Below are 14640 nucleotides of genomic sequence, written 5' to 3' on the forward strand. Positions count from 1 at the left end.
CATTCTTAAAGATACAACGTCCTCACTTCCATTTCCATTGTGATCATATTGAGATAAGAGTCACAGCATCTACGTGAAGTATAACAGCCGAGCCATATTTGTCTCACACACACACACACACACACACACACACACACACACACACACACACACACACACACACACACACACACACACACACACACACACACACAACTATACGCTCACAAATACATATAATAAATACGTGGCAACAATTATTACTTGGTCATTGTCACTTCTCTAGTACTGCAATGTACTACGGTTTTTAAAGCATTCCTCCATCAATAGCGCTGCTAGAACACTTTTCTCACGCACACCACGGCCTCCAGACAACAGGGAAGGCGTACGGCTCGTAGAAACGCTACCTGCTGAGGTGCAGGGGCCTTGAACCCTGCTGGGTCGATGCGGTTCAGCGGTTCAGGCTGGTACCCTCCGTATCCAGGAGGTTCCTGGATGACAGGCAGGTCCTCCCGGACAGGCTCCGAGGAGCGTGTGATGGCGGGCTCGCTTGGAGGTCCAACCTCGTCGTTCAGGGTCTCGTCTAGTTCCTGGTCCGTGTAGGCTCCACCCTCTGTGTCAGTGTCCTCGTAGTCTGAGGTGTGACGGCTGTCCGTGCTGTACATACTGTACTCGCTACCAGGGGCGGACAGGTAGGACAGACGGTCATCGTGAATGTCCAGATCATCGTCAGGTGCGCCGTCCGCCTACGGAGATTCAGAACACATGATGCAAAGAATTCAACAAGAGAGTGAGAGAGAAAGAGGAGAGAACAACATGTAGAGAGAGATGAGAGGGTGAACAATTAATTGAGAAGGTGAAAGAGAGAAATGACATGTAGATGAAATGTGTAACATTGGGGAATCTCACAAAAATATATATTTTGCAATTTAAAAAATAAAACGTACATTTTAAACAATATATTTAGGATAATTAGGCAAATTTTACAAAAAAGCCAGCATTATTTTCAATTATTTATTCTCAATAATATCATTGTAATATCTCACAGAATTAGTTAGAATTACAATGCTACCATACAATGCTTAAAAAAAAACTTAAATCAGCATAAATTAAAGGTAGTACCGTACTACAAATACTACAATGATCTATAAATACAATTTAAATAACATTCATTGTAAATAACATTACCGTAATAAAAACATGAGTTTTATTATGATATTATTTACATCGTATTATAGTAATAATTCATATTTTGAATTAGGTTTAATTTTTATATTTTCAGTTTCTAAATGTCTAGTTTTATGTATTTATTTAAGTATTTCAGCTTACCGTATTTTATTTCCAAGGCATGGCAACATTTCTAAGTTTTAAGTTTATCATTAAATATTTATGTTTATATTATAATAACAGCAATTTGTAATAACAACAACACTAATATGAGAATCTCGTTTTTTTGGGGGTTTATGCTAATAAAACTTGGTTACACTTGTACTAGTGTAATTATACATTTAACTACCGAGTAATATTTATTAACAACATGTACTTACTATAGTGTTCGAGTTAAGAATCTGTTTGGTTAGGGTTAGTTGCATGTATACATTATTTACTGTAATTGCTAAAGTAAGTACATGTAACAAGGAAACTTTTTCCTCACTATGATATTGAGAATTGAGGGGGTGTGCTTAATTTGTCATCAAAATGTTTTCACAAAGCATTAAAAAAAGCTTTTAAAAACTTTTTAGATTAAAATATGACAGTTTCTGGTACAGGTTTCATAAGATTAACATAATTATTATGGTGAAACATCACTAAAATAAAACTCAACCCACTGTGAAAAAGAACAGATGCTGATCAAAGAACCATACAGTGGTCAAACATAAGTGTTGTAGGCACAAGAACAGATGCATGGGAAACTAACAAACTATGCTCAGTAAATACAGACCCAGACAACCAGGAATGAACCCTGTCCCTGAAACCTCAAGCATCCGCTATTGAACTGAATCACTGTGGAAAAGTTAAATGAAACTCACCTTGCCCTCTGAGACCCACACCAGCTGGTTCTGCTGCTGCTGAATGGTCTCCTTCAATCCTCCATACCAGCCGTCATTCATGTTGTTCATGTTAATGGTGGCTAGAGGACAGTGACAGGAAGGAAGACATCAAATCACTCAAGAGAGATTCCAGCTATGTCAGGTTTTTGTAAAAATAACAATAAGCTAAAAAAAAAGAAAAACAAAACTCCTCAAATGTCTGTGGCATAAAACCACTCGTTTATACGCTCATTAAATCATCGAAAGATGGATCATTGTTGGATTCTCTTTCTCTTTATGACTGAGCTAAGAGATCTTTTTGCCCAGTTACATTTACATTTATGAGGCTTTTATTCAAAGCGATTTGGAATGATACAAAGCAAATGAGGAATGATACAGTATAACACAGCAGCCTTTATTGAGCTCAGTCAGATACACTGTGTGCATTTCTTATTGCTTCCATAAAAGACTTGAGATAGCAGATAGGCTGCTGAGTGAGACCCATCATGTAATTTAATGTTATGTACAGTTTTATGAATAATTATTCAGTTATTTCTGTCAACTACATATTTGAATTCACAGTGTGTGGAGTGCTGTGTGTGTGTGTCTGTTGATCAAACGAGACGCGGTGGAGTATGACGTGTCTGGGTTCATTTCAAATAAACTACTTATTTCATTTAAAAAAAAAAAAAACTGTTTAAGTAAACTATTTATTAGTTATAGATTAAGCTATGTAAATTGTGTTTTAGTTGCATATTAGTGTATATTAATGTGTCAGTTTGTGTCTGTGTATGTATATGTATAAATATCTCGCAGACGGAAAGCAGCATGGAGGAGCTTCTCAACCATCAGCGAGGTCATCAATACCCATGCCAATACCCATTGTTTATTTTAAGAGAAAACAACACCACCACATTGGCCTAATGCGATCATTTGAATTTACCCCAAATAAATGTAGATTCTGTGCAAACAAATTACAATGAGGTGGGTTTTTTTGCAACAATGTTGAGACAGTCCTGTTCATAACAGTAGACCTGCTGATGAAGAAGTGAAGGATATACACACACACACACACACACACACACAAGAGAGAGAGTCGAGACAGAGAGATATCAGAGAAAATTAAAAGAATGAAAAGGGATGTGAGGGTGCATTTCAAGAAAAAAAAAAATATATATATATTTTGCACAGCCCCAGCCTAAGGATCGAAACCTTTTTTATAGCCATTCAAAAAATATGGTTCTCTGTGGTTCCAAAATTAGTTGTGGGTGTATTGGATGTCCTGATTGGGTGTAAGACTTCCAGGCCTAAAAATTTGTCCCAGTCCAGCCCTATCACTACCATCACCAAACCAACCCTGCGAGCCCATCTCTTCAATACCACCAGTACTACTATACGGGAGTGAGACATGGTCTCCTAAAACAGATGAACAGAAACTCACTGTAACTGAAAGAGTAATGGGGTGAAGAATGCTCAAATTCACACGAAGAGATAAGATAACAAAAATAGCTATTTGCAGGATCAAGGGGAAAAGATGCAAGCACAGATGCAGCTAAGAAAAAGCACAGATGGGCTGGGCATGTGGCTCACTCAGACCCCCACTAACTCGATGTTCAGATTCCCTAAAGAAGAGTTTTTGACAAAACCTGGATCAACACAGCCAGAGACAGACGCAGATGGAAGAAATGCTGTGACCTGTATCATCCACCGAACTGATTGATTACAGGCCAAATAAAGAATAAAGAATATACATATTTTATATATATAAAATGTTACTTAAAAGTAATACCATCAAGCTTAGGGTCTACTGCTAACAATAAAGAATACACAACATCAAAAAACATCTGTTTACCTGTGAAGAGATGGTGGTTGTTCTTTCTCAGTTTGAGTGCACGCTCATGAAGTTTCCTAGCGCTCTTCCTGGACTCAGGACACAGTCTAGTCCTCATGGTCTTCACGCCCTGCTTACTGTCAGGATTCAAGAACACCACGATAGGATACCACTGAGCATAATTCAGCCGATCCACTGCATTAGGAGTAATGTCCAACACTGCATGCTTGTCCTGCAGAAAACATACAAAACAAAACACCTCTCACTGATTTCATGGAGTCTCAAGAAAATGTGTTGTACCATAATCCACCAGCAGGAGGCAGTAGGGCCATTCAGAAAGTTCCTGCATTGCACTATGTGCCTTAAACCATTTTGTATGTGTTAAGTGTGTGCAAGTGTCTCACCCGGTCGATTATCTGTTTGATAGTGTGAAGGCGTATGATCCCCGAGCTGCGCTGGTCAGTGCCGGCATCTCTGGGTTCACTCTCTAAACAAGAAAAAACATAATCCATACTAGTATACACATACACTTCCTGAGCTCCCTCAGATGCAGGACATCAGCATCTTCACCCCTCAACAGCATTCAGTGAGAAGGCAATTCAACATGGATGTGCACATGCGCCCGCATACACAATATGAGCACCTGCAGACTGTTCAAATGTCCCATACGTGTAACATCAATGTGGTGCATTTTGTTTAACTCTAGATTTGCAAATATAAATATTCATTATATAAAGTGGAGGGAATAGGAGCATCTGTACACCACAGTGAATGAGAAGTGGTCTGGAATGTCTGAAGAACGTTTGACATTACAGAGTGAAACCAGAAGGTCATTACATAGTGAAGTAAGTGTGCTATAAACTTTAGGAGCCATTGGTGGCTCATGACATTGATAAATAATATAATGTGATAAGTTCACCCAAAAATTTAAATACTGTCAACATCTTAATGTTGTTCAAAACCTTTTTTTTTTTTCATACAGTGAAAGTCAATGGGGTCCAATGGTGAATAAACAATGACAATTTTTATTTTTGGGTGAACTACCCATTTAAGACGGCATCTGTAGACCTACATCTGTATCCTTTTCTATATCATGGCTCTGAAAAAGCAGCAACTACAAGAAGTCTTTTCAGCAAAAAAGAAAAAGAAAAAAAGCCCAAAGTATCACAAAATAACACAGGAAGCAGGTGCTTGGGATGGGGGAAATCAATGAGCAATGTGCCTTTATCTCCTCTCAAGCATGACTGAAGGGTTGGGGAGGGGGGTTTGGAGCTGTCGATAGCATGAACACACCTTGGATTATTTCTCATTACCATTTCAAGCAGTGTCGATTTGGTGTAACTAAAATAAGGGATGCCATAATAATGCACAGCCTCTAGTAACTATGGTTACTGATGGAGTGAGCTGATGTGACTACTGTATGCAACGTACTTTCCCTTCCATCTGGGTGCTGTGTCTCTGAAAAGCAAATACAGTCATACATGTTATGTAAATAAAGCCAGTGGCTACTCAAGGAATCAGTTTACAAGCTAAATTTTAAATGGGCTACTGACACTGGAGAGCAGGACAGCTGCCTGTGACTGCTCAAGTATGCTGCACAGGTAGGCGGATTAGAAAACTGAAGCGCTGTGTCTTATCAAGGGATGGGTGTTAACAAATGGACACTCACTTGCAAGCTCAAACAGGTCAGGCACCTCTCTCCCCAGTTTGTCTCGTGCAACGTCTGCGATTGGCCCGAAGATCACAACCGGTCTCAGGAACCCGGCTAAAACGAGATAGAAAAAAACATCTCTGCTTTAGTTTTAAACAAAACAGAAATATAGCTATTTTCAGATTACGGAATGACCAATATTAAAATGTTATTATGTCTAAATAAATGACATCAATCACTTTACATGCATAAATACGTAATAAATACCTAATAAATAATGTTACATGTAAAAATATGAGAATTTAGGCATCAGAATATAATAATGTACAGCATGAAAAATGGAGATTGCTAAGGGAGATTGTTGATTGAAAATAAGACTTGTGAAAAATTACATTTAACAGTTTTATTAAATATTAATTTAAGTGAGCATTAGATGATAGAAAAGGTTATTTAAATGTATGAATGAGCATGCACAAGTAACACCAATATCAGCTGAAGTGTATACAATGTTGTTGATACAGATAAAAGAATAGTAAACATCTCAAATTTCGTCTGAAAACATATGAAACCGATATATTGTCCATCCTTATCTAACATGCATAAATACATACATACCCTCTCTAAGAACCACCCTTTCATAAGCAGGGAACTTGGTCTGAACAGGCTGAGCTGACAAATCTTCTCTACTCTTCCGCAGGTTCCTCTTTGAAGTACGTAGACCTCTGAATCTCCAGAAGTCAGCTCGGTCGCCGCCTGCAGTTTTGGGGAGTGTGTACTGTACGCTTGATAACTGCTCTGCCCTGAAGAGAAGATGGCAAAACAAGGTCAGCTTTAGTTAGAAGCAGTGTTGGGAGTAAGGCATTATTAGTAAGGAGAATTACGTAATCAGTTTACTTTACTTTTAAGTAACTAGTAAAGTAATCCAACAAAATATCGTAGTTATTTTTTCAAACAAGTAACGCAAGTAGTTTGGATTTCCATTTATTGACTAATAACACCTCTCTTGTCCCAATGTTGAGAGAAATAGGGAGTAAAGTTGCAGAAGAGTTGTGTGCGCTGTGTAAACATGATGGTTATTGTAGTTCTATACTAAATGTGAGCGTGCATTAACTCATCTCACTTGCACAAAAACATTCAAAATCCCCTTAAAATGAATAAAAAACGTGAAATGCAAACTCTGAATATTTAGATGTTAAATAACACAAATAATGCTATGTGTTTTTAATCTCGCTTTATTAATCAATGTCTTTGCTGCTGACCTTTAATTATCCAATTCAACCATATGAATAAGAACAAAATACAACTTAGATAAACCACATTCTAATTATGTCTAGCATCACAAACTTGCATATAGTGAATCATGCATTACACAAGATAAAGAAAAAAAACTATTTTATAGTGATCTCTATATGATCTACTAAACTGTGTACTATTTGTGTACTGGTGATTTACAGAGTGGTTACCTGTTCTTGTTGGGAATGATGCCTCTTTCAACCTCCTGGTGGTTCTTCCCGATGCGGATGGCCAGCCAGGAGCCCAGTTTTCCGTTGTAGAGGGTGTCCACCACTCTGAACACCTCTCCCTTATTAAAGCTCAGCCCGTAAGGAGACTCTTTCTCATACTCAAAGTGTGTTCTGATGTAGAAGGAGTCGCCCACATCAGACTCCACTATTCGCCGGTACACTGAGGACAGGATATAAATGAGATGGTTAACAGGAAGTCATGAGGAACAGATTTATAACAACACTAAATATCTTTCTTAGTATGATTGAATCTTACCTACCAAAACAATAGTGGTCAATTTATTTAAGTGGTCACTGGTCATCATTACAAAATAAACCCAAATATGATGATAATGACCCCAACAGGAAGCAGAGGGGTCTTATAATCACCATTAATAACTGCATTGCATCCCACTTATTACAGAAGTACTTGCCAAAGAAATTGATTTTCATTTTATGTGAGAAGAAAAAGGCTAGAGTTATACGAGACATGATTGTAGCACAGCTATTTATGAAATTGATGATCAGTCGTTTTAGCAATTATTACCGAAAGATATTTGATCACAGAAGACATTTGACCGCAAAATGCTGCAACTGACCAATCAGAATTAAATATTCTAGAGCAGTGGTTCTCGACCTGGGGGGCAGGGCCAACTAAAGCTTGGCTTATACCCGACGCATCCACATGAGTGCGAAGGCGCATTGTCAAATGTGTACTTTACTTCTCATAGATGCTTCCTGATGGTTTAGAGGACAATTACTCAGTCGCCCCCTGTCCTTTCAAACAATAGTACAATGGTGAGCACATCAAGTATAAACGCCTCGTCAGTTTGGGGAGGTATGCGCGCAGTCAGCAGAGGCTCACGGTGTGGAGCCAGGTGAAAGTATAGACAAGGTTTATGGATCCTCAAGGAAAATTCAAGGAGGGCACAAATAAGTCTTCAAATTTAGTTATAGTTATTTATGTATTCAATTTCATAGTTATTTAATAATAACATATTAATTAAATAAACAAAAGATGTAAAACAATAAACTAGCATCATTTGTATTACAACAAAAGTACCAGAGGTACATATTAACTTAGAATGGAGGGCTTTCAAATATTATTTGAGAACAATGTAATAAGTGATCATAGGCCAACATAACCAACATGAAAGCCGTATCCATCTGCTTACCATCTTTCTTCTTCTGAGCCAGGATGGTGACCTCTTCACCTCTGGGAAGATCCAGCAGGAACAGCACTGCTTCCTCACGAATGATGTTTGCAAAGTCAACATTGTTAACCTACAAACAGTAGGGAGTACAAGAAGAAAACAGGCTTTAGATCTCTCCGGTCCTGTAACTTAACAATACACTGTTTATTGACAGTGGAAAGAGAAATAAAGAGAAGCAGAGAGAGAGAGAAAAAGAGCAAATCCACTTTTTCTGTGTTTCTACTTTATCTTAAAGTCACAATCTCAGGGAGAAAAAAAAAGAGTTGAGGTGAACGTGGAGTCACCCTTGACAAAATGGAAAGGGAAAAACAATGAGCTGGGAGTCTCGCTGTGACTCTGTGAGGCAGGGCCTGGAATCTAAGGAGTGTGTGTTTGTGAAGGAGTAACGGGAACTTTCAAACACGTGTGTGTACGGACACTGTGACAACCTGCTCTGGGACTAGTGTGGGAGAGGCACAAAGCTGTCTATGTATAATTAAAATGTGCTCGGTGATAAACAAGCCTAAATGAGCCTGACTTAGACTCACTGTATTACACATAGCGACTGACAATAGTGTAAGACCACTGGAGGCTTGAGTCAAACAATGAGTGCCATTGTAGAGCCGAAGGCTAAACAAAGGAAAGCTGAAAACAGAGGAGAGACAGGCACTGAGTCAGAGCAGGAGTATGTCATGATTATTTTTGCCCACAGCCACAGGGGTCACACAGTGTCTTCATATTTTTCTGAGAAAAAGTGGATGTTACACAGTGTTACAGTACAGAGATTAGTCAACCACAGATGTTCAGTAGCAAAACAATCAAACACATGTTTTCTTAGGACTAGATTTCTCAGATATGATAAAGCATGCTACTGTATCTGCTAAATATGTGATGTTTACACAAGAAATGCCACTAGTTGCAATTAAAAAAACATATTTTGTTAAAATGACACACACACAATTTAATTTGAACTATTAACAAAATATGAATTTGAATTATTTTTCCTATTTTATAATGTTTAACAAAAGTATACAGACTTCACCTGTAACCAAACACTATGAGGGACAGGATATTATTAAGAGCATATTTATGGTCAAATTTAGTGCATGTTCTTTAAATTGATGCTAGATCCATGTTGTAAGACCTCACTATAAAGCTCTAAAAGATGTAAACTTTAAATAAGATCCTCACCCTGAGTATCTGGTCTCCCTCCTCCAGGCCTTCCTTAGCAGCAGGACTGTCCTCCAGCACACCAGCCACAAATATCCCCACATCATTTCCTCCTGCCAGCCTCAATCCTACACTTTCTCCTTTCTTAAACTTCACCAGCTTCATACTAGGCCTGGTAAACAGAATAAAACTGGGTTAATTTTTCATGGACTTACATGCCATTGTTTGTGCTGTGTGTGGCTTCAAATTATTTGCACCTGTGTATCTGTACGATAATACAGAAAGCTTACTTGGTTAGTAAATCACTAGAAAGAGCAAGTGGGAATATGCCATGAGTACAGATTATGCAACAACACTGACCGAAGGATGCTGTCATCATGGGCGACACTGGGCACAGGGGCATCAGAGGGGCTGACTGGCAGATCAACATCAGGTTGCCCAGGTTGTGCATACACTGGTTTTGGCTCTAAACACACATCTCTGTTAGACTTTGATGATGATGTACATCAATAAACACACAGTTCTTTTACAACATACTCTTTGGTTATTAATCAGACCAAAAAGAACATGAAAAACCAGAGCAAAGTAAGGTCAGATCTGGGCATTCCAGATCAGGATGGAGTAAAAAGCAGCAAAGTATAGAGAGAAAACTAGGAGAAGACAGGTCTGATTTTCATCAGTGGAAACATGGGAGTAGGAGGGCGAGGGAGACTGTGCAAAAAAAATAAACAAGAAAAAAACAGTACAAAAATAAAACTAAACATTGTTTACACACTATTTGATAAAAATGTTTGCCTCACTGTGAAATATAGTTAAAAAGTCATGTTAAAAACAGTATAACACTATGAATTGTTTGAATTGCCGACTCTGTCAAAGCAATAATACCTGACAGTCCGCAAACCAGACTGAATGGGACAAATCAGTGGAAATTGATAAACCAATTACAGTGTTTGACGTACTATGTAAAAGATACACAAATATGCGTTGCACTGTATTATTCTAGCTATTGCATTTTAGGAGTAATGTGAATGTTAATTTTTTTTTTTACATTTTACTCATTAATAGTATGTTAACATTATATTTAAACAAACATAATATTGTAGTATTGGTTTGGTTGCTTGATCATTGTGTTAGGTAAATTATGTTCCATGTGCCTTTAACTTGGAAACGGAGTAAACATCTACAGATCCCCAAAACATGACACCAAAATATGTATATCATGGCCACAAATTGACAATTCGTTTCCACAACTTACTAATACGTCAACACGTTTTACTTATTCGTTCTCTCGTTTAAAGCAAATTGTGTGCACTGCACAATATAATAATTTGTTCCCTTTATTTACTAAATTTAGTTAAATCAACACAAGGAAACAAATTAGTTCAACATGGCCATGATTTACTAAAACAAGGGAATGAATAAAATTGTGGGAACGGATTCTTAATTTGTGATCACGATTTAACCAAAATGAGTGAACAAATTAGTAAAAGGTGGCCACGATTTACTAAAACGAGAATGAATTCTTAATTTCTGGCCATGAAATATATTTTTGCCTGTATCTCATGTGCAGGGCTCTGTAAACATTACATGGAAATGCAACATGAATTTACATTGGAGTAAAAAGAAAAAAAACAGGGAGAGGTGACTTTGCCTTATTTAAGAAGTCTGCCACACGCCACTGGACTGGGGAGATAAGAAAGTGGAAGAGCAGAAGGAAAGACAGAAGACAGCTGAGAGTCTGGAGGTGAAAGTCCCGACCTGGCAGTGGAGGGATCTGTTTGTCTCCGGGCTGATCTGTAGACTGTGCCAGAAGTGCGTCCTCAGCCATCTTAACTGGAGTGGATACAGCCGCTGGTTTAGAGATGCGCTCCTCCTCACGACTCCTGTGGCTACAGACACACACAGCAGCACAGTCACAAACTGAGTCTGATCTTATCTCTGCTTATAAGCAGGGGTGTGAAGTACTGGATGACAAATACACACGTTATTGTAATTAAAGGGACAGATAACCCTAAAATTAAAAATCTATCATTTACTCACCTCAAGTTTCTCCAAACCTGTATGAATTTTCCAGGTTGAGAGCAACTTGAAGTGAGTAAATGATGACAGAATTTAAATTTTTGGGTGAACTGTCCCTTATGGTTATCAAAAATGTAACTTTTTTTTTCAAGTAGTTTAGAAATGGTGTGCTTTTACTGGAGTACATTTTAAAGGGCATATTGCAGGTTTTTTTTTTTTCAGAATTAATATATAACCTTGTATGAAAATACCATATGAAGAGTAAATGCATGATTAAAAATTGTTTTGCCAGACATAAGGGCACAAATTTAGTAGAAAACGTGACAGTTTCCTTGACCGTGTTGAAAAAGCGCTTTTTTTTCACCACCGCGTCATATTACGTCAGAATGGGGAGTCGTTTGCCGGCTCTGCGTTCGCTCAGTGCAGAGTAGGCTGGTATTATGTTGAAGCGGTCGTGATTCAGTGTGTTTTCGGTGGTTATTGTATTTCAATTAATATTTATCGTGATAAATGACTGTGAATTATGGCCTGTCAGAACATCGAGTCCACAAGTTTCCGAACAAGAAAAAGGATGGTGCTTTCTTCCGTGTTTGTGTGCGTTTTGTGCAGGGTAAGAGATGGGACTTCGCTTCTGCGTCTGCTTTGAAAAACGCGGTAGTGTGTAGCGTTCACTATAGACTGCATGATTATAATCCCGGCGATATGATGAGTTAACGTTACGTTATATGATGACGGCGATATGTGCACACTGTCCCGGCTCCTTCATCGGGTCGCCCGGTCCGCCGTCAGCATGTGGGTCGGCCACCGGTGGGAAACATGACGCTCACGGATCCGTCAGAGATCACTTATTGTACATTTGTTTTACAAAATGTGCCTTGTCTTAATTTATTTATTTAACGTATCCTCCATAAACTTGTAATGTCTTGCAAGTCTGCAGCCGACACTTATTATTATTATATAATATAATGTTCATTTTCAATCTGTACTCCGAATTTTAATGTTTGTGTTGGCTGTTTCTACATATAAAAATTTTATACAGTAAGAAAGTTGTGATTGTGATTATTTTTTTTATTCATTATCACCAAGTGGGGCCATTCAAAACCTTTAAAATGTCCCTCTTTCTCTGGAAACTGTCTCCTAATGGCTGACATACACGTGCAGGTAAGGGTCTAAATACTAGCTTTGCTATTGCCTGACACATAATTACTATATTGTGATCTGAGCATAGTGTTATACATATCGTCGGCTAACGTGAATACATCTATAAGCTAACACTGTTCTCTCACCGAGACCCCTGCCCTGTTCTCCTCAGACCACAGCTCAATGTGTCTCCTCTGACTGTTGTTTTGTCTAATCCTGACCTGTCTACTCTCTTGGCTTCATATCAGGCTCATAATTATATGGCTGAGGTCTGTCATACGAGTAAACATTTAGGCTACAATTTCCTCAGCGTCCGAACTGTCATTGCGATCCATTGCTTTCCTATTGTTTACTTTGACCGCTCTCCCCCATGCTACGTCACTTCCGGTTTGGCGGTTTTCAAATGCGGAAGTAAAATTTTCTCACAAAAACGACTCCAGAAGCCTAAATAGCGTTTTATAAGTATATGTTTATATTTAAATCTAGTTCCTACATTATTGTTCTATACATTGGCGCACTGGGTACTCTAACCTGCAATATGCCCTTTAAGTGATGTAACTTATATATTGATGTAATTGATATAGTGCAAGATATAGATGATAACTTATATAGTAATGTAATTGATACTTATACCCCGCTATTTTCCTTCAGTTTCTGGTCGTTACATTGTTTGTTTTAATTTTATTTTTTATCCACCAATGTGGCTAGGGAGAGAGTAATTGCATAAATAATTCACATTGCAAACTTTAACGAAGGCACAGTAACTGCTGTTAATTATGGCTGCTGTGGAAGCACATCATTAAAAATACCTGAATTTAATTTTCTAATTTGAAGAAACATGTTTAGGTAAATTTCGGATTTCTGCTTACTAGATGAGCTGTATATCTACAGGGCCTGAAATTTGGTGCGAGGTTGTTCTCTAAAATATATATTTTTGTATATATATATAGAGCCAGATTACAGAGCTCTCATTAGTTAGCTGTATACACACGCCACGTGTATATCTGCGTTATTCAGAGAAACCTCGCAGCTGAAGCTATAATGCAGCTTTTCTTACTCTTTTAACTGTATATGAAGGAATGTATTTAAGATTAAATTAGATTGTAATATTGAATCATTTTATTACATAATTTTATATATGGATTATATAATTAATTATAGTTATAGTATAATAGTTTAAAGGAGAACTCCGGCGCAAAATGAACCTTTGGTCTAATTACACATTGTTACCTAGTCAACCGTTATCTGAGATTTGTTTTCATGATTATCCAATGTAAATAGTTTTATCTCTAAAAACAGTTTAGCCTATAACGCTAGTATATAGGGCATTGAGTAATGACAAATAAAAATCGCTTGTTAATACCACTAACAAGGCTCAAAATAGCCCCACACTAACACGGTAGCATAATGAGGGTCCCTACCTTCAAACCGAAGCATTGAGAACTTTGACAGTGTCCAGACAGTTTAATAAGAAGATATTTTATACATAGAGTCAACTTCGCGTAGCCATCTTTGAAAAACAGACTCTATCAGTCGATCTAGGAACGCCAATCCAAATGCGCTGGACCATATGAGATTCTACACAGTTCAGCGCATTTGGATCGGCGTTCCTAGATTTGAAGGTAGGGACCCTCATTATGCTACCGTGTTACTGTGGGGCTATTTTGAGCCTTGTTAGTGGTATTAACAAGCAATTTTTATTTGTCATTACTCAATGCCCTATATACTAGCGTTATAGGCTAAACTGTTTTTAGAGATAAAACTATTTACATTCGATAATCATGAAAACAAATCTCAGATAACGGTTGACTAGGTAACAATGTGTAATTAGACCAAAGGTTCATTTTGCGCCGGAGTTCTCCTTTAATTATACTATATCTAGTATAATAATTATAGTCGGGTTAGTATGAAATATAACTTTTTAACATGATTATAAAGACATACAGAGTAGCCAAAGTGCTTTTCACGTACGTGTGGTTTTAGTTGTTACTATATTTTTCCGTACATTTTGAATACATTTTGGTGAATCGTGATTTGTTCTTAAAATTGTTTGTACATGCATGCTTAGTAAATGAGACCCAATGTCTTCAGGATTACTAAGGCTACAGGCAGATGAGCTTCTCAT

At 37.8% G+C, this 14640-nt stretch overlaps 1 protein-coding gene across 20 annotated transcripts in view; it reads right to left on the minus strand.

Annotated features, from left to right (window-relative positions):
• The window catches only part of tjp1a (tight junction protein 1a), a 143057-nt gene that overhangs the window by 13870 nt on the left and 114547 nt on the right, over nt 1-14640 (minus strand). For 6 of the 20 annotated variants that reach the window (XM_079584266.1, XM_079584276.1, XM_079584265.1 and 3 more), the window contains 12 exons: nt 11115-11245; nt 9717-9822; nt 9378-9528; nt 8169-8277; nt 6955-7174; nt 6107-6291; nt 5510-5605; nt 5272-5298; nt 4245-4327; nt 3862-4072; nt 2010-2110; nt 387-725 (listed from right to left, as the gene is read on the minus strand). In XM_079584266.1, the coding sequence (XP_079440392.1) occupies nt 387-725; nt 2010-2110; nt 3862-4072; nt 4245-4327; nt 5272-5298; nt 5510-5605; nt 6107-6291; nt 6955-7174; nt 8169-8277; nt 9378-9528; nt 9717-9822; nt 11115-11245 (1759 nt within the window). Of the gene's footprint in view, nt 1-383; nt 726-2009; nt 2111-3861; nt 4073-4244; nt 4328-5271; nt 5299-5509; nt 5606-6106; nt 6292-6954; nt 7175-8168; nt 8278-9377; nt 9529-9716; nt 9823-11114; nt 11246-14640 lie in introns of all 20 variants that reach the window. The other 14 variants (XM_079584275.1, XM_079584260.1, XM_079584269.1 and 11 more) reach the window with 3 other exon arrangements.

This window comes from Phoxinus phoxinus (assembly GCF_949152265.1).
Source record: "Phoxinus phoxinus genome assembly, chromosome: 2".
In the NCBI taxonomy this organism is placed as follows: domain Eukaryota; kingdom Metazoa; phylum Chordata; class Actinopteri; order Cypriniformes; family Leuciscidae; genus Phoxinus; species Phoxinus phoxinus.